Here is a 20,532-nt window from a genome sequence, read left to right as displayed (position 1 = left end):
CAAAAAAAATCAAATTGTGACAAGATTTCAACTTGAAAACAAATAATTCTCTGGGTCTGTAAAAACACAATAGTCATTAGAGAGCAATAAAGGAGGCATGGAAAAAGTTAAAACCAACTAAAACCAGAAGTACACACCACTCCCCTTGTACTGCTCTAAAATTAAAACTGTCTTCTTCATCTTTTTCTTTTTTTTTTGTAACAGCTTTAAGATAAAATTCCCATAACATACAATTCACCCATGTAAAGTGTACAATTCACTGGTTTTGAGTATATTACAGTGGCGTGCACCATCATCAGAATCAACTTTAGAACATTTTGAGCACCTCCAAAAAGAAATATCATACTCCAGGATGAATTGAGAGTAGTAATAACAGATATCACTACCATGTGTAAAACAGATAGCTGGTGGGAATGTGCTATTTAGCATAGGGAGTTCAGCACAGCGCTCTGTGTCAGCCTAGAGAGGTAAGACAGACACGTGGGAGGGAGATCCAAGAAGGAGGGGATATATGTATGCATAGAGTTGATCCATGCTGTTGTACCACAGAAATTAACATGACATTGTGAAGCAATGACACTCCAATTAAAAGATAACAAATTTTTAAAAAATAAGCAATCATGAAAAGAAGAAATGCCACACCTTTGAGTGATCACACATCCCCAGTTCTCCACCCCTTGGGCAGCCACTAATCTGCTTTCTGTCCTTATGGACTGATTTATCCTCGATATTTTATATAAACGGAATCACACACTCTGTTGTCTTGCCTCCGGCTTCTTTCACGGAGCCTCACGTCCCCAGCGCTCATCCATGTTGTATCAGGTTTCTTCCCCCTATCTTGACTGCAATCAACCGGACACGTGCGGCTCAAGCTCTTTTGTCCTCATCATGCACACAGATCACATGAGCGGATGTGCATGGGAAAGGACGGGAGGGGCAGCCGTAAAGATTTCCAGGCTCTCGCTTTTCATACTTACTCTCACTTTGTAGAGCTGCCTCGGCCTTTTCCACAGTTACCAACAGATTTTCAGAAAGGTCTTTTCTTTTACTCACTAGTGGAAAACCATTCCAAACATACATCATTTCCTAATGAGGAAAAATGAGAAACCATTCGCAGTTATGTGAGGTCATTCGGTGTTCTTTACAACCACAAAGCTACGTGTGAATGTTTTGCCTCAGTTGCTAGTGCTCTCAAGACATTTAGAGATCATTTTTCTTAGCTTTCTTCATTTGGAGTTTAGTGATTTAATCTCCCCATTTTCACTTTATTTAATGCTTTTTGCCTTTTATACTACAAAATAGTTCAGTATATATAGTATATTGTGTCTTCACTGAAAAATTAATTTACTCATTTAAGAAGTATTTACTAAGCACCTACCAGTATCCAATCCTTCTGGAAGGTAATAAGATTACAGATAGAAATAAATATAATATTTTAAAAAGATATTATGAACAATTCAAACATAAATTTTTGTTGTTACTCTTAAGTAAAGGGAAACATTTTTTCTATATCTGCCAATTGTTTACATAAAATGTTTCCAAGGACATCACTGCAAATGAACATAGGAAATATTTTACCTGGCTCAGGTTCTTTTATACCATTAAAAACATGTGGTAGTCCAGTAATGCAATCCAATATGCAGAAAATACATTCATTTAAAGGCCATATGGCAGAATGACAGCCCTCATTGCAAATTACATTTAATAGGCTAACAGATGAGAATTTTTCTTTTTTTTTTTTGAACCAAAAGCAAATGTGCTCTTGCTTGAAAATATTTTTCTAATCTTCCTGGTAGTTCAGTTCATATTTTGAAAGGTATGAAGTAAGCAGGATAATTAGAATCTCCTTGGAAATAAATAAATGGTAAAATATGTTAAGATTGTTTGAACAGCCTCTTACAGGGAAGCAGTAGAAACAAGAAAAATACACTGGAGTTAAGTGACAGCAAAGTCATCTTCACCTTTTGGGACTGAAAACTAAGATCACAACATTCTTGTTTTACATCTAAATTTTCTTATTGCTAATCGTGTAAGAGTTCAATAACTTTTGGAATATTTATTTAAACTGATGATTTTTTTAAATTTTATTTTTATTGATCGAACATTTTATCAGAAAAAGAAAAGTTTGTATCTGAACTGGTCATTTTGTGAAATACAGGATTTTGGTAAAATTCCTAGTTACCACAAATTCAAGCCAATTCTACACCCTTAGCCCTGGAGAAAGAAGTGCTCTGAGTCAACCTTCCTTAAGGCCCTTAGTAATCAGAGCAACATATACATCATATGTATACACCAGCATCTAAGTTTTACGATGGAGAAAGGACTATGGTGCGCTAGAAAAATCCCAGGGATGTTCTGTGACATGGAAAGAAAAAAATCTCCCAGCATTAATCACTTGATAGAAATGAGGTAGGAATGGAGCTGAAAGGTGTCATGGATAAAACAGTAGCAGGCTCCCATTTTAGCTGGAAAAGGAGGATGTTTGGTCATTTTTGTGGCTTGCATGGTGTTCTTCTTCTTACCTGTGCTCAGAAATGATTGACAGAGTGGCCATATTTTTATCTCATTGCATCACAGGCACAGACCAGGCACAACCTGGTCTGAGGGTTCTGTTCTCTGAGATTGTTTTTCTTAAGTAGGAAACACCTGGGCTGAGGTACTAGGTGCAGGCTAGCCCCCAAAGGACACCTGTGAGGAGCTGCAGTTTTCTTCTCACAGAATAGTTAAAGAGCTCCTATAAGTCAATGTGGCTTCCCTGGTGGCTCAGCTGGTAAAGAATCCGCCTGCAATGCAGGAGACCTGGGTTCGATCCCTGGGCTGGGAAGATCCCTTGGAGAAGGGAATGGCTACCCACTCCAGTGTTCTGGCCTGGAAAATTCCATAGGCTGTATAGTCCATGGGGTCGCAAAGAGTCAGACATGACAGTGACTTTCACTCACTTTGTAACTTATAAGTCAATGATAAAATAATAAATAAACTAATAAAAAAATTAAGGAAGTAAGCCCATGAACAATAATTCACGAAATAAGAAGTAAAAATGAACAAGCACATGAAAAGCTCAATCACACATTAAAAAAATAAAACACTGTTGGTAGGAATTTAAATCAGTACAGCCCTTCTGGAGAGCAATCTGGCAATGTCCAAGTATTAAATGCATATGCCCTTCAACTTGGAATTCTACTTCTAAACATCTCTCCCAGAGAATTATATGCCCATGTACAAAGAGAACTATAGAAGAATATTCATTGTAGCCTGTTTGTGGTAATAAAAACTGGAAACTAAGCAACTATTAAAGGGAAATAATTGAATATACTCTGGAATAAAAAAAAAAAATCAGGAACCTCCAAAAAAAGACAGCAGATGTCAGCTTGCACTAAACAGTTTCCCTGTGTTACTTGACTACTCACACAAACTAGACCCCAAAAGTTACTGTAATTTGATATATTCAGTACTTTTTAAAGAAATCTGCATTAAAACCGTTTAACTTGAAATTGTGGTTTTCATGAAGCCTAACCTAAATGGCACATTGATCAAGAAGGGGAGCTCTAGCATTAGGCTACAACAAGCCACCAGCCACTTATGGCTCTGGAGCAACGCGGCTGGTTCAAACTGAGACACACTCTAAGCATAAAACACACACCAGGCTTCAGTGGATGAGCACAATATAAAAGAATGTGAAATCTCATTAATAAATTTTAGAGATTACATGCTCAAATGACAAAATTTTGCATGCATGCATGTGTGCTCAGTCGTTCAGTGGTTTCTGACTCTTTGCAACCCCATGGACTCTAGCCTGCCAGGCTCCTCGGTCCGTGGAATTTTCCAGGCAAGAATACTGGAATGGGTTGCCATCTCCTACTCCAAAAATTTTGCATAAACCGGGTTAAACAAATATTTTGAAAACGATTATCATGTGTCCTTCTACTTTTTAATTTTTTTACCTTTTAATTTTTAGGGTAGCAGCTAGAAAAGGTAGTTACATATGTGGCTTGCATTATAATTCAACTCAATTTCAATTATGCCAACTCACCTCTCTCTGTCTGAATTTCCTTATTTGTCAAATGAGGCTACAAAGAAAAATTCCTCTCATAGAGTTACTGTAAGACTTAAATGATATATTTTATAAACAGCCTTTATCAAACACAATGATTTTTAATTGAGGAAACTTCACAACAAAAGTTAGATGTTCTCCCTGTCCCTGATACTAGATAATATATTTCTAGGATGCAAAGAGTAAGTAAATAAAGGCAGATACCAGGGCAGGCAAAACGAGCTTCACGGGTGCTGACAACGAGGGAGAGTAGCGTCGAGCCTTCCTCACAGCAAACTTCTCAGTAGGGATTGATTTCCCAGCAATTCTCTGCTTCAAGCCATCCACCTGTCTGTGACGAGCATCAGTTTCAGTGAAAGGTCGTTAGAACACATGCAATATTTATACCTGTCCCTGTTATGCCGCGCTCCCCAGAGCAGTGGATCGGCACCACCAGGAACCCTGTTCAAAATCCAAATTTAGGCTCCACCCCAGACCTAATAGTGGTTTCCCTGGTGGCTCAGATGGTGAAGAATCTACCTGCAATGTGGGAGACCTGGGTTTGATCCCTGGGTCAAGAAGATCTCCTGGAGAAGGGAATGGCTACCCAACCAGTATTCTTGCCTGGAGAATTTCACGGACAAGACGAATCTGATGAGCTACAGCCCGTGGCTTCATTGGTAAAAGTGGCTCAAAAAGAGTCATCAACTCATGCATAATTTAAGAAGATATTTCCCAAGCATAAGTGATTTTGAAAATAATCAGCTAAGAACACATAGCATGCTTACAATCTTCCTCTCAAAATTCTAAGAAATTCCAATTATAAAATTCACAAGCACAGAAAAATGGGAACAGAGGCTACATATTCAAAGGGCACTTTCTCATACATAGTCTTGTAAATGCACCAATGGGTCACCAAGAAGGAACTTAGGGAAATATCTAATTACACCACTGAAAGAAAGGGGAAGATGCAATGAGAGAAAAAGCATTCCATATGAAGACAAGCTTGTGTTACGTTATTTCTAGGCACAATCTTGGGATATGGGTTTTTTTAATTGAAGTATAATTGACGTATAACATTACATTACTTTTAGGTGTACAAACATGGTTTTAAACCAGGATGCCCATCATGAATGTTAATTAATATCAGTGGAAGAGGCGGTGGACATATGAGGTGGGGGTTGAAGGAAGGGGTCAGAAGTGTGCAGTGGACATGAAACCTCCTGATTTAAGGATCAGAGTCTGTAATGAAGAGAACATTCATTTGGGGGGAATTCTCCTCTCAGTATCTCAACAAGTTAGATGCTATCACACATATAGCAGACTTCAAGCTTTTGCCTGAAAATAAGATTAGTTACATGTTTCACAGAAATTATTTTGATGCAGAGAAAATTTATTTTGGAGTGGAGGAAACTGAGATGTAAAAGATCCCGATATAGCTTAACATTCCATTCCATTTGTTGTCGTGTGTGTGAAACAAGGAAATGCATTTTACCAGTAGCAGGTGGCATTCCATGGCTCCCACTAATGTAGATTCTACAGTCAGTATATACATGGTCCAGTTTCTAAAAAGCATGACAAAGTTGTCCTGGTCATACTTTCAAATCTGTCCTGACAAGTCTGAGGGTGCAGACAAGCCATTACTTCTCATAACGTGGCCACAGAATATAGTATTCCATTAAAAGTGTTTGTCATCAATTATGTTTAAAGAATGCAGTGGTGCTTCTCTGTTCCCCGACCTGCCTCATCTCCAGAGGTCACATCCTCCTTTCTACCACAGCCACCTACTCCTACAGTTGCATCTTAGGCCATTTCATCATCTGTAACTTTTCTACATCAGAGCCCAAACTCAGGCACACCAACCACCCTCCTCATTATAACCTTGGCTGTTCTAATGAGACTTTCCGTCCTCTTGCCTTTCAACTCTCTCCCAACTCAGCAGTCTCCTTCCTCCCCGTCCCTCCATACTCCTGCTTAGGCTGCCCTGCAGACAAGCTTTACTGCTGCAGGCTCCAGCTTATTTCCTAGACTCCCTTGCCAGTGCCTCGTTGTTGCACTCATCTTCCTGCAATGAGAAGTTGGTTGGTATCACTGTACATTCAACACCAACCTCCGATGAGCCCTCACACTGCCTGCCATTCCCCATCCTCTGCTTCTCTCTGTCCCACTCTCCGCAACAACGATTTCAAACATTCTCCATCCTCCTCAGACCTCCAGCCCACTCCTTTCTCCTTCGCTCTCAACAGACAGCTCGGGCTCCACACACGAGCTGGCGTGCCTCTGAGCCTGCTCTGGACTTCTTTCTGCATGATACAACAGAGGACCTGCTCCTCCATCTAAATAAAGCCGGTCCTGCCATCGGTGCTTTGAAGTCTATCTCCTCCTGACTTTTCAAGAGCCTTACAAAGATCATTTATCCCATTTCGCACTTGAATGTACAACTGTCTTTCTGAACTGGGTCCTCCCCAGTGGTTTTGAGAATGCTCAGATCTCTCCCATTAATATATTCTTTGATATTACATCTCCCTCTAACTTTCTCTATTGCTTAATGTATTTATGCTTAACTCTGTTCATTTCTTTGTATCTCATTTGTTCTTTGGCCAACCCCAGTCTGGTTTCTACTTCCATTCTGTTACCTTATCATTTCCTGCATGGGATACTAATGATCTCTGTGTCACTAAAAGACATCTTGCCTTATTTTTTAAGCCTACAGCATACAGTATTTCCAGGCAGCCTCCCATCCAAGTACAAACCAGCCCCGACTCTGCTTAGCTTCAAGGATTAGACAATATCAGACGTGTTCAGGGTGGTATGGCCATAGATGTCGTCTGTTTTTTTCTTTTAATTCTGTATTCTGTGAGACAGGTTTTGAGTAATCCTGGATATTCGTTTTACTTTGGCCTATATACAAAATGTAGCATTATGTCCTGCCAATATTGGCTTTGCTTTAGTTCGTTTAACATGCAGTGCTCCTTCCTACAACAGGGTCCTCGCATATGCTATTCCTTTGGTCTGAAACTGTATCAACACAACTCTCCACCTGCTTCTGCAGCTCCTTCAGACCTCATCTCAACTATTATTCCCCCTATGCTCTTATCTATACCTCTCCTCTCAATGGGGAACAGAGGGACAGGGTAGTGTTGGTGATACAAGTATTATGGGTTTTTGCCTTGCTACTAGCAGTTCCAATCACTGGGAGAGGAAAGGACATAGGTTTACTGGGGAGTTTTGAATGTTTCGACATACCTAAGTGAAGGTGGTAAATGGGAGCTGGGTATATAGGTCTGGAACTCATCATGAGCTTACCTGAATAAAGTTACCACATCCTCTTTAGTTGCTACCACATCCTCTTCTGGAAGCATACTCAAAATTGCAGCTTTTAAGAACACATATGTTGCCTTGAGAAAAAGAAAAGCAGTAGTTAGAGGACACCCTAGTACATGATATTTCTACCTTGTAAATCAAGAATGACCCACAGGACTTCCCTGGTGGTCCAGTGGTTAAGAATTCACCTGCCAATGCAGGGGATGTGGGTTCGATCCCTGGTCTGGGAAGATCCCACACGCCACAGGGCAACTAAGGCTGGGCACCACAACTACTGAACCCAACAGCCACAACTACTGAAGCCCCCATGCCCTCAATCCCATGCTCCGCCACAAAAGAAGCCACTGCAACGAGAAGCCCATACACCACAACTAGATTAGTCCCCGCTCACCACAATCAGAGAAAGCCCACATGCAGCAATGAAGACCCAGTGCAGCCAAGAATAAATAAATAAACAACAATTTTCAGAAAAGAATGAACTACAAATCTTCCAGATATAGTATCTGAGGTATCAAAGACAAAAAAGGGAAATGAAACCTCTTGCTACCTGTTCCAAATAAGATCAACACTTTCCACCAAATCTTAGCCATTCTCCTATTACACAACTTTAATGTTCACAGATGAGGAAGTGGACAAAATGAAAAAGAGATCATTATCTCATTCCTCCCAATTTCTCACAAATGGATTAGAAGGTTTTTAGAACTTTTTAAAATTGAAGCTTAATTGATTTACAATACTATATGAGTTTCAAGTATACAATATAGCAATTCAATATTTTTACAGATTATACTCCTTTTAAAGTTGTTATAAGATATTGGCTATATTCCCTGTTTTTGCAACCTTGTTATCTTATTTATATCTATTACTGTGTACCTCAATCTCCTTTGCCTATCTTGCCACACCTGTTAGAGTGGCTATCATCAGAAAGACAACAAATAATAAATGTTGGCAAAGATGTAGAGAAAAGGGAACCTAGTATATTATTGGTGGGAATGTAAATTGGTACAGCCATTATGGAAAACAGTATGAAGATTCTTCAGAAAATTAAAATAGAACTACCTATGATCCAGCAATTCCATGAAAAGATATATACATCTCAATGCTCATAGCAACATTATTTACAAAAGTTAAGATACAAAAGCAACCTAAGTATCCATCAACAGATGACTGAATAAAGAATTAATTTTTATTATTATGAAAAGCTTCGTTATCAGGACATCAAAAAGTCTACGAAAAATTATCAAAACTTGATATTTGATCATTTTTATATATAACTGAAATTCATCTTCAGAAACAAAGCCTCTTTGTTGAAAAGGGCTGCTTAGATGGCTTTTTAAAGCATATAGTGCTAAGGACAGTGGTTATAAACAGCAGGTACTTAATGCATACTTCCTCCTTTGATGGATCTCTATGTTGAGAAAACAGTGTTGATATCATACTATTGAACAAATAATCCTAAATGAAAATCATTCTGTGCACTTATTAGCAAACAGATGACAGTATTGAAAGTACTACACTTACCTTGGACCATTTACTCTCTTTGCAAAGCAGATCTGAATAGTAATATGCCTCCTTCCAGTTTTGTTGGAATACAAAAATCCACATCAGCTCCCAGTAACAGAGATGGTGAAACTGTTTCCATTCTTCTTGAACTGAAATGCATTTTCGAAATATCTCTTGTGCCTATAAGTCAATTGCATAAAGCTGATCATCCAGATATTAGACAAGGAGATAATAACCTAATGGAAAAATACATAAAACACTTTGTACAAAAAGAACAAAATCATGACTCATTAAACCACTCAGTATGACATGCTCCTTTCCTTACATGCCAACAATGCAGTTAAATTCTGTCTCCTTATTTAACTTTGTAGGAGGGCCATCGAACTTTATAATGTGGGAGTAGCAAAGTTCCTTCCTTAAGTAAGACATAAAATACAGAAGTCCTTTAAGAAAAGACTGACAATAAATTTAGAACTTCCAGAGGGTAAGATATACCTTAAACCAAGTTTAAGGCAATGGACAGACTGGGAGAAGATATTGCTATATACATAACTGGCAAAGAATTAACACTTATCATACAATAATTTTACTAAAAAAGGCAAATCAATGGGAAAATTGTTAAAGATATAAATAGGAAATCAGAGAAAAATATATATGAGTGACAAATATACATATGAAGGCTTTTTTATTGGAAAATATAAATTAAAAATTAGATTATCATTTTTCAGCCATCATACTGGAAAAATAAAAGATAAATAATGACCAGAGTTGGCAAAAAGCATTGGAAATAAGTATTCTCGTATCTTTGGGCTTCCCAGGTGGCTCAGTGGTAAAGAATCTGCCTGACAAGCAGGAGATGCAGGTTCAATCCCTGGGTCGGGAAGATTCCCCTGGAGAAGGAAATGGTAACCCATTCCAGTACTCTTGTCTGGGAAATGCCACAGACAGAGGAGCCTGGTGGGCTATAGTCATATCTTTATAGGAGTTTAAATGGACTAGCTTGAAGTAAGGAGGGCAATCTGTCTGAATTTATTAAAATGCAAACATCTTTGACCTAGAAATCCTGTCAGACTGTCTTATATAAATATACCTTTGCACTGAGATGTACACATAATAATGTTTACAACAGCATTGTGTATAATAGCCAAATGTCTATCAATAGTGGACCACTTTAATAAGTACAGTTTATCCATCTCACGGAATGAAACCCAGCCATCAAAAAGAATGAGGACGATTTAGATATACTGACCTGGAAAGAAATCCAAGATGTATTGTAAGTGGAAAAAAAAATCAAATCAAGGAAAAATAAATATGTTTGTCCCCATTGTGTAGAAGAAAATTGTTTGTGAGTATATTTATATGAAAGGCTCTTCACTCTTTTTCTTCAAGGGATTTAGTGAATAATTTCCTTTGATGGGAAGCACACATGTAGTACAATGAAGTTACCTTTATGGAAGGTCTAGATTCCAAAGTCAGTAAGTAATACCAAGATGGATAGTAATCAAAGTTTTCTGAAGGTCCCTTAAATTGCCCACCTGTATTTCTATATCCAACCCTGAACTGCCTCAAATACTTCATACATAAATGTAGAGTATATCCTACTATACATAGTACATTCACATTATATTCTATAATCTACTACACATAGTAGAATGCACCCACAAAATTAAAGTTTGGCTTTTTAATTACATATTTTCCCTCTATTTTTGTCTAGCACATACAGCTGGATTTGCTCATGTGGAATGAGTTTGCTTCGCAACTCTACTAAACAGACAGGCCCCCAAAATGACCCCCTCAAATAAGTTACCTCTTCCACATTGCCTTTTAGCAGCTCTATCCGGCCATGATAGAACAACACAAGGGAGCCCTGCAGAGGAAGGGAGAAACAGACTGTTCAGTACTTAGCCCTGGTAGAATGATTATGGCTGAAAACAGACACTTGAAATTCTAAGCATACATTTGGAAACTGCTGGAGGTAGGGTTCAAGGAGACTCTCTGCTTCCACAACATTCACTTCTCCCGTACCTAGAAATTTAACAGGAAAAGCCTCAGTCTTCATGAAACATAGTCAATATTTATACCTATTTCTCCAAATGTCATTAAAATATATAGCAAAGACCTATTCATGGAAAACATGAAAACTATTCACTTGAAGACAAGTCCATCTATGACTTTAGTTTAAGAAAGCTCTAGGGCAAATTCGTAAGAGCAGACGTGGTTGCCTTCAATTCTTAATTGAAATTTCTGACTTGAATACCAATACGAACTATTTTTAAAAAAAAAATTTAACTTTCTGCTAAAAAAGAAATGTAATATGCTAAAAATAGATCACCTTAAGCAAGTCTTATAGAATTTTTTTAGCTGAGAACAGATTAAAAAAAAATTCAATGAAAGAAACCCTCCACCCCTTCTGCTAAATGTCATTATGACAAAGTCACTATTTTCCATCTTTCTGAAAAAAAAAAGTAAATATAGACTCCTATCTCTTACTGATTTTCCTAAATTTTTACTTACTCAGATGAAAGATAATCAACTTTCAATGATGTAAAATGTAATCCAGTCCTTACCAAGTATCAGGGAGATGTAAGTATGAAAAGCTAGTATAGTTAAGCAGCATAGTGGAGACCTCATGCTTCTTCCTAAGGCGCCTTCCCGTAACTGCAGGATGCCCAACTCCTGTGGGAATTAGATGCATTTTAGAATGAAAAGAGCATCATATTCAGAGACTTTAAAATGCTAGCTCATATATCCCCACCCTCCATAAAGGTGGAGTTTATTTTTCAAGGGCTTAGAACAGCAGTAATAACTAGATAGCATCACCAACTTAATGGACATGAACTTGAGCAAACTCTGGGAGATGGTGGAGGACAGAGGAGCCTGGTGTGTTTCAGTCCATGGGGTGGCAAAGAGTCAGATATGACTTAGCAACTGAACAACAATGAACAACAACTAGAAACAAATTTTACATTTTAAATTGGCATAAGACAATCTCACATATTCTTATATCATGTGATCTTAGGGGGAAAAAGATAGGTTTCATTTTATAGAAAATGCTGTTATTTCTCTATATAAATATCAATTTATTTAAGCATGAGGATCTAAGTATAAAATGCTATGGTGGGTATGAATATTTATGGTTCTATTTCTTCAAGGATCTTTCCATCAAACAGGTCAGACAGTATCTGAACACATTTATTGGACCATGGTGAGGGCCTTAAGAAAGTTAAGTAGTGATTCTGAAAGTTAGGAATGTTTGAGCCTTGTTGGGAGGGAATAAGGGAAAGCTGTGTGGAACGGGCGACACTGATCTCAAACCTAATGGATTAAGAGGCTCTTAAGAGACCTGATTTGGGAGGGTGCCAGTTGGGAAGTATATCTAAAACAGACACCAGCAAAATCACAGAAGCAGAAAAGCACAAGGTCTGTTTGGAAAACCACCAACTGCCCAGTTTAACAGAAACACTGGGGAAGCAAACACGACAGGCAGTAAGGCTAGAAACTTGGGCTAGAATCAGATGGTAGAGCCCCTGAATCCATACTATACTTTGGACTTTATTCAAGGAGCAATTTGGAGCCACTAAGGAAATAAAGTGGAAGATGAATGGTCAAGGGGAAGGTTAACCATGAAACACAGAGTCTTACTTGATAGACCATAAATACATGATAGCCAATGAAGACCATAAATAGACGATCAATATATTACAGTTTATGAAGAATCTGGACAGTGGGATAAAAGTAGATGGGGAATTTACAGTGTCTTGTACTTGTTCTCAAACAATTCTTGAAACCTGCTCTTTTGACTAAAAGGGCCAATTTCTGCAATAAGGCAACTCTGGTAATAGCATGTTGAATGTTATGATTGGTAACTATTATATACTGCACAAACAACCACACACAAATATAACAAACAAAACTCATGGAATATACACCACCATATGTAAAATAGACAGCCAGAGGGAATTTGCTATATAACTCAGGGAACTCAAACCATGGCTCTGTGACAACCTTGGGGGGGATGGGGTAGGAGGTGGGAGGGAGGTATCAGAGGGAGGGGACATATGTATACCTATGGCTGATTCATAGTACGGTAGAAACCATTCAGTGTATGGTAGAAACCAACACAACATTGTAAAGAAATTATCCTCCAATTAAAAATACTTTTTTAAAAAAGGAAACTGATGGAAAACAAACTTCTTTGTTTAGTTTTATAGTAAAAACTTGTAAAAACACAAGAAAACCCAAAATACTGCAACCATGCTTGACCTACACAAACCATAAAATGGTAGACATGGAAATCTAGCCTAAGTTCTTGGTTTAGCAGGGGTTGCAAAAGCTTAAGGAAGTATATTTTAACCTCATATGAGTACTAAAGATCCAGCAAGCATCAACATTAGTCAAACATAAATTTTTAATCCCAGAATTTAGATAACATTAAGATAAAAAATTTTAACTTTCAATAGAAAAACCATCCCCTAACTCCCCCAAAATATGATTAAGACCCAAAGTCAGTTTATTGTTCTGCAAAGAAACTGCTAATAATTTTCATGCTAATTATGAGGACATGTTATACTTCCCTCATACTCAATAAACATTTTTTATCTTCTTTGTCAAAATTAAGAAAAAATTAATTTTGTACCCTATTTCCAGAAAATCCTATAAATTCTAGTAGTCTGATAATCCGTGCTGGTAAAAGGGACAGCATCTGTAAGAAAAAAAAAATACAAGTGTACTGTGTGTTAGAATACCTAACTATAGGGAAATGCTACACTCTAAAAACTTAAAATTTTAATGATTCAGTAACATGAAAAATTAGAACCAAGTTTAAACCATTAGGCATGTCTCAATCACCACATACTGCACCTCCTATAATCATTACTCGTGACAATTTCATTTAGCTAACCTAAAAAATTAAAAACAGAACAAAGAATCTGGCCTTTTCAGGATGCTCTAAAGAATACTTATTCCTTTGATGTGAAGTGATAAAAGTGTTGAGAAGGTAACCCCCAGTGCCCACCTCCAAACAAGATTTATTTCAGCAACCTTTTCTAGGAAGCAAAAGTTGATATATTCTTCATGATAGGCAGGCAAAACCCAGAAGTGGACAGCTATAGCACTACAGCCGCTCTCTGGGACATCTGAGTAGGACGAAGGGAAGTTCTCTCAGGGCAAAACTTCAAGCAGAGACCTGGTTGTTCACTTTGCTTGGAAAAGAAATGCCCATACATGCAATTATTGCTTGGAGAAGAAATGCCCGTATATGCAATTATATACAGATTCATAAGCCAATGGTTTGATTGGATGGTCAGGGATCTAGAAAGAACATGATAGGACGGAATTCCCTGGTGGTCCAGTGGTTAGAACTCCAAGCTTTCACTGCCAAGGGCCCAGGTTCAATCCCTGGTCAGGGAATTAAGATCCCACAAGCTGTGTGGTGCAGACAAAATAGAGAGAGAGAACAAAGAACATGATGGGAAAATTGATGCCAAGGAGATGTGGGTAAGAAGTATATGGATATATCTCTTTGAATGGGAAAAAAAAATGAAGATATTTGTGTCCCACGTGAATGTTCACCAAAGGCTGTCCTCAGCAGAGAAGATTTTAATAATCAAGTGGGTAGAGTGATCCATTCCGTGGACAGCCGACAGCTATTTCCTCAGCTACCTCTGTCATCAACCAATGGGCTCATAAACAAAGCGACCCTGGTTGTACATACCAACTTCAGTCAAACCTTAAAAAAACATCAAAATCTCTAAATAATATTGAAATTGGACGGATATTTATTCAAACTCTTCATCTACCCCAGAGCATTATTACTATCCTTCAAGCTCTATTATTCCCTAACCTAGTTTCAATTCCAGAACCACCATTGCTATAGCAACAGTATTTCTGATGTGGGAATGGACCTGAATTTCAAGCTCCTTCTTACAAAAAAAAAAAAGTTACTAGTCCATTCAGAGGGCTATACGCTGCCCTTATTGTACAATCCAAAACTCTTCTGAGCATGTGCAGAACTTTACAGCATATTCTGACCAGAGCCTCCCCTGGGTCACAACAGAATAAAGTGGATCCCACTCTAGCCACTTGTCAGACAAACCCAGGCAGAGGTTAAGGGTGAGGTTCAGATGCAACAGCAGAGGCACTGAAAACCGAAGGTTCTTTTATAAGATTCTGGTTACCTTCTGATTACTTACCAAATTAAAGGCCCCTATTCCAAGCTTGACACCCCCTTCAAACTCATAGAAGAACTGCTGCTCAACCTTGTTCTTCTGAATTACATGCAGGATTGAAAGACATTCTCTGGATTAAAGAAAACAGTTATACTATAAGTTTACTATGACACTGAAAATTAAAGTTAAGTCAAATTTTGCATTTAAGTACCATAAGATAGATGTCATTAGCCAAAACACTGGAGAATTTTTAAGTGGATGATGCTATGCTGAGTTTACTCTTAATGCTACCAGGTAATCATCATTAAAGAAAAATGACACACTCATTTCTACATTGTTTATCAGGATCAATCTTTCTGCATTTAAAGCAAGAGAGAGTTCAAATACCAGCAGGCATGACTCAGGAGCCTCTTGGAACCTCAGGACTGTGAGCTCCCAGTTTCTCAGCAATGAGTTAGAGGAGATTTTCTAAGAATGCTCAGCCTCTCAGCTGCTGTGCTCCCTTCAGCAACCTACATTCCACTAAGAAACCGAGATGCTACTGACAAAAACAGTTGAATTTCAGTGTGATTACTATGGCCTCAAATAGACCAAATAAAGAACTTAGAACTAGGAAAGATTGAAAGAGGAAAGTAAAGTTCATCACAACTGCCTGCAACTTTCCTCTTAATTTTCTCTCCTCACCCAAGCCAATCTTTCTGATTTTTCACTTTAATTACTTTCTATTCATTTCTCCCTTTCCCTTCGTATCTTGAATGCAGAGAGTATTTCATCTGTATTCATCAGAGAAATGCTGATGAAAACAATGATGTAAAAATTGGCAACAACCAGAAATTGTTTATCAAATTGACAGATACATTTGTTAAAGTAATAAGAAATAGCCAGATGTTACATATCACCTGATGTGATGCAATTATAAAGGATCCAACTTCATTTATGATATATTCTAGCCACATGCATCTAAGTTGAATCTAGTAAGCCTATATATCTAACTTCCAGTTTATAGGAAATATAAGGAGCTAGAGAAATGCTATCAACTGAATTATATTTCCCCCAAATCCATATATTGAAGTTCTAACTGTGCCCCCCTTCCAAAGTGTGACTATATTTGGAAATAAGAGATTTTAGGAGGTAATTAAGATTAAATGAGGTCACTGTAAGTGGAATCTCTCTTTCTGCTCTGTGAGGAAAGAATGAGAAGGTGGCTGTCTGCAAGCCAAGAAGAGAGCCCTCACCAGAACCTGATATGCTCGTGCCCAGATCTTGGGACTTCCAACCTTCAGAACTGTGAAGAAATAAGTTTCTGTTGCTTAAGTCACTCCATGTATGATATTCTATTATGGCAGCCAGAACCAGCGAGAGAACACGCTAAACTAAAACTCAAGGAAGCCACCAAACAAAGCTGTGTGTATACAACTAGAGGGCAACTGGACTGGGCTTTTCCACAACTGACATGAATATAGAAACTCTTGTATAAGAAGATATATTTAATGAACATAAACTGAATGCACAAGACAGTCTTGGGTTGGACCAAGGTGCTGACATTCCAGAAGTAAGAGAGTTGGGACCAACTGGCAAAATTTGAAGATGGATTGAATATTTGAAGATGGATTGAATATGAAATGAAGATTTGTTGACATGAAAAAAAAGATCATTAACTGCAAAAGCAAGTTATAAAACTGCACATAACAGTGATCTCATTTTGGTTTTAAATATACATATCTTTAGATTCATGTAGAAAATATTCTGAAAAAGTATATATTAAGGTATTAACAATCATAATTACTAGATGTTAAGTACATGAGGTATATGTGGGTGTATTTTAATATTTGCTCATCCACATTTTCCTATTTTCTAAAATATATATCTTTTGTGATAAAAAGCATTATTTTAATTTTTTAAATGGAAAACCAGGGCTGGCAAAGGTAAGAACAAATAAACTCATTCATTTATTTATGATAAAATGGTATTTACAGTAAAGGGGTTGGCAAATATTGGAACATAGCCACATCTAGTTTTTAATAATGTGATTTTTTTTTAATCAATTTTTTTTTTGGTGACATGACACGCAGGATCCTAGTTCCCCAACCAGGGATCAAACCTGTGCCCCTTGTAGTAGAAGAACAGAGTCTTAATCACTGGACCACCAGGGAAGTCCTCACACCCATTTACTTAGAGTCTATGACTGCTTACACCCTGCAGTCAGCTACAGAGTTGAGTCATTGGGACAGAGATCTTATGGCCCACAAGCCTAAACACTTACTGTCTGGTGTTTTAAGGAAAAGTCTGCCAACCCAATTATTCTTCAGAGTAATTTTGCAATATATATCAGAAATCTTATACACAATGGTATCTTTGAATCAATAAATCTAATTTTATTCTAAGAAAATAGCATGGATACATAAAACTTGATCTATAAGGTAAGATATTGTATTACCACCTACAATGAAAACTTCTAAACAAATTAAAGCAGGCAACAACAGGAAATTAGTTAAGATGACAGTTGAATGCATGCATACATTTATGCATACACATGTGGCACATCCACGCAATGGAACACTACTGAGCCATGAAAAGCCATGATGAATTAAAAATATTTAATAACCAAAAATTTTCTGACATTAAGTGAAAAAGGAAATTTCAAAATGACAAAAGGCATACAGTTTCATTATATAGAAAGATAATTATATCTGCTTGTATACTTGCATAAAAAACTCAAATGTCAAAATATCACAGAATGGCAGGATACAAATATGATACTCAGAGTTCTTTTATATGTAAGTGATCTATTTGCCGAAAATATATGACTATTACAAAAATGTTCAGATAATATGGAGACAGCGTTAAGTATCCCTACATAACAATCCCACAGAGAGGTAGTCACTGTTAACAGTCTGGTACATAATTTTCCAGTTGTTTTTATGCTTTACTAAGAATGGAATCTTTAAAACACACAAATGGGGACTTCCCTGATGGTCCAGTGGTTAAGACTCTGTACTACCACTACAGCGGACATGCCTGATCAAAGAACGAAGATCCCATGTGCCAGAGTCAAAAAAATTTAAAAAAAAAAAAACAATAAAAAAGTACATGATTTTAACTTTAATTACATGATTTTTTTTTTAATCTTTTCATTTATTTTTATTAGTTGGAGGCTAATTACTTTACAATATTGTAGTGGTTTTAATTACATGATTTTAAGTCTCATCAACCTATGCAAACCAAAGCTTGCTGTAAGATAAAGTTTTATATGCATTTTTTTTATCCTTAAAGACTAAAACTTCTGTTTTAACTAATAATTTAATTTTTTAAAGAATATACTGATCAGTTTCTGTCAGTAAAATATATTTTTAATTATAAAATCACAAATGGGATCACATACTACATACTATTTTATGGGTTATATTGACAATTTTCCACGAAAATGCATGAAAATTATCTTATTCTATAACAAAATGTATTATTCCATTCCATGGAATGATTAAATTAACCAAATTCCTCTTCTTAAATTTTCAAGTTGTTTCAAAATTTTCCACATTATAAACAAAGCTGCTAAGAGTGTTCTTACACATTCATCAAATACTTTTCCTATATCAAGTACTACAACTATAGTTATAGCATCCTAACTGTTCTTAGGATAACTTCTTAGAAAAAGAACTCCTGAGAAAAAAAGCGATACATATTCTTGATTTTGATATATACTGCCAGAACATGCTCCATAAAAACTCTGTCAGTTTAGACTCCCACCAACATATGAGTTTCTCATACTGTCATTTGTCCTGAGTCATTCATATCATATTTCCACTTATAATTTTTATTATGGGGTATTTTTGTCATGATGAAAATTTAAATGTTTATTTGGTCAAGTCAATCTTTTACGGTTTCTGATTTTATGTCACACTTTAAAAGACTTCTGAAATTGATGTCAGGTTTTTCCAGTAGTCATGTATGGATATGATAGCTGGACCGTAAAGAAGGCTGAACGCCAAAGAATTGATGCTTTTGAACCGTGGTGCTGGAAAAGACTCTTGAGAGTCCCTTAGACCGCAAGGAGATCAAACCAATCAATCCTAAAGGAAATCAACCCTGAATATTCACTGGAAGGACTGATGCTGAAGCTCCAAGACTTTGGCCACCTGATCCAAAGAACTGACCCACTAGAAAAGACCCTGATACTGGGAAAGATTGAAGGCAAGGGGAGAAAAGGGCAGCAGAGGATGAGATGGTTGGATGGCATCACTAACTCAAAGCACATGAGTTTGAGCAAACTCTGGGAGATAGTAAAACCGGATAGACAGGGAAACCTGGGGTGCTGAAGTCCATGGGGTTGCAAAGAGTCGGACACAACTAAGCAACTGAACAAAAACATCTACTGCTGTGAAGCAATGAGAAAGACACAACACCACTTCTACGATATTGTGGCCATAGATGTGATCTGAACTTAATCACGAAGCAACATTAGATCTAAGTCCACCTTGAGAGACGGTCTTAAAAATAACGGCCAAGTATTCTTCAAAAATGACAAGGTCTTGAAGGCCAAGACTGAGGGGCTCTTTCAGATTAAAACAGACTAAGGAGATGTAACAACTGATTGCAACACCCAGGATTCCAGAGGGAATCTGAACTAGAATAAGAACACTGGTGGGACAGTTAGAAAAACTTGAGTCAAGTCAGTAAAGTAGTTAATAATATTGCACCAATGTTAGTTTCCTGATTTTAATAATTATACTGTGGTTCTATAAGATGCTATTAATATTTGTATATTTGAAGACTAAAAATTCAGAAATCATTTCCAAGTAAAAATTTTTTAAAAACCAAAGTTTAAAGGCCCTTGTGCTTTAGGACTATAAAAAGACTTCCCTATGTTTTTGCCTGTATCCTTCTACAAATATTTTAATACTAAATCTATATAATGTACCCTTTATATAGTCTTTTCTCCAAAGTGAAGAGTCAATTTTCCCAAAACCATTTATTAAACCAATAAATCACACCCATCTTTCCCCACTGTTTTTAAAGAGACTTATATAGATATAGGTTTTTCAGTAAGCTTTGAATTCCCAGATAAATATGTGTGTGTGTGTACACAGAAGTGCATGAATACACAGAGTTTCAAAGTCGTATGCTCGATTCCACTGATACATAATTTCTGAGCCATTACAAGACTATTTTAATTCCTTTCGACTTTAAGCTTTGATGACTGAAAAAGCAAGCAACTCTTTAACATTCTTTTGTATCTTCTAAAATATGTTTCAAAAGGAAAACTAAAAACAATATATCAGGTTCCCAAAGGTTACCTGCTTCCTCCAGGATTTCAAATGGGATATAATTTTATGAAATCATTTCAGGTAAGAGCATCTCTTAAAATACTAAATCTTGGTTCTACTTCTAGTACTGGCAGAGTGCCTTAAATTAAATTAACTGTCCCACAGATAACAATTATAAATTCTTAACAAAATGCAAACCACATGTTTAAAATATATTTGCAGACACTTAAAAAAAAAGTAGTGG

At 37.0% G+C, this 20,532-nt stretch overlaps 1 protein-coding gene across 1 annotated transcript in view; it reads right to left on the bottom strand.

Annotated features, from left to right (window-relative positions):
• The window catches only part of TTC39B (tetratricopeptide repeat domain 39B), a 141,119-nt gene that overhangs the window by 18,008 nt on the left and 102,579 nt on the right, over positions 1 to 20,532 (bottom strand). Inside the window, exons 9-17 of the mRNA XM_043890907.1 lie at positions 15,049 to 15,154; positions 13,494 to 13,559; positions 11,425 to 11,533; positions 10,815 to 10,882; positions 10,665 to 10,724; positions 8,876 to 9,037; positions 7,337 to 7,428; positions 4,256 to 4,382; positions 978 to 1,086 (exon numbers count right to left, since the gene is read on the bottom strand). Coding sequence (XP_043746842.1) covers positions 978 to 1,086; positions 4,256 to 4,382; positions 7,337 to 7,428; positions 8,876 to 9,037; positions 10,665 to 10,724; positions 10,815 to 10,882; positions 11,425 to 11,533; positions 13,494 to 13,559; positions 15,049 to 15,154 — 899 coding nt within the window. The remainder of the gene's footprint in view (positions 1 to 977; positions 1,087 to 4,255; positions 4,383 to 7,336; positions 7,429 to 8,875; positions 9,038 to 10,664; positions 10,725 to 10,814; positions 10,883 to 11,424; positions 11,534 to 13,493; positions 13,560 to 15,048; positions 15,155 to 20,532) is intronic.

Source organism: Cervus elaphus, chromosome 29 (genome assembly GCF_910594005.1).
Source record: "Cervus elaphus chromosome 29, mCerEla1.1, whole genome shotgun sequence".
In the NCBI taxonomy this organism is placed as follows: Eukaryota; Metazoa; Chordata; class Mammalia; order Artiodactyla; family Cervidae; genus Cervus; species Cervus elaphus.
This window is presented reverse-complemented; position numbering and strand designations above follow the sequence as displayed.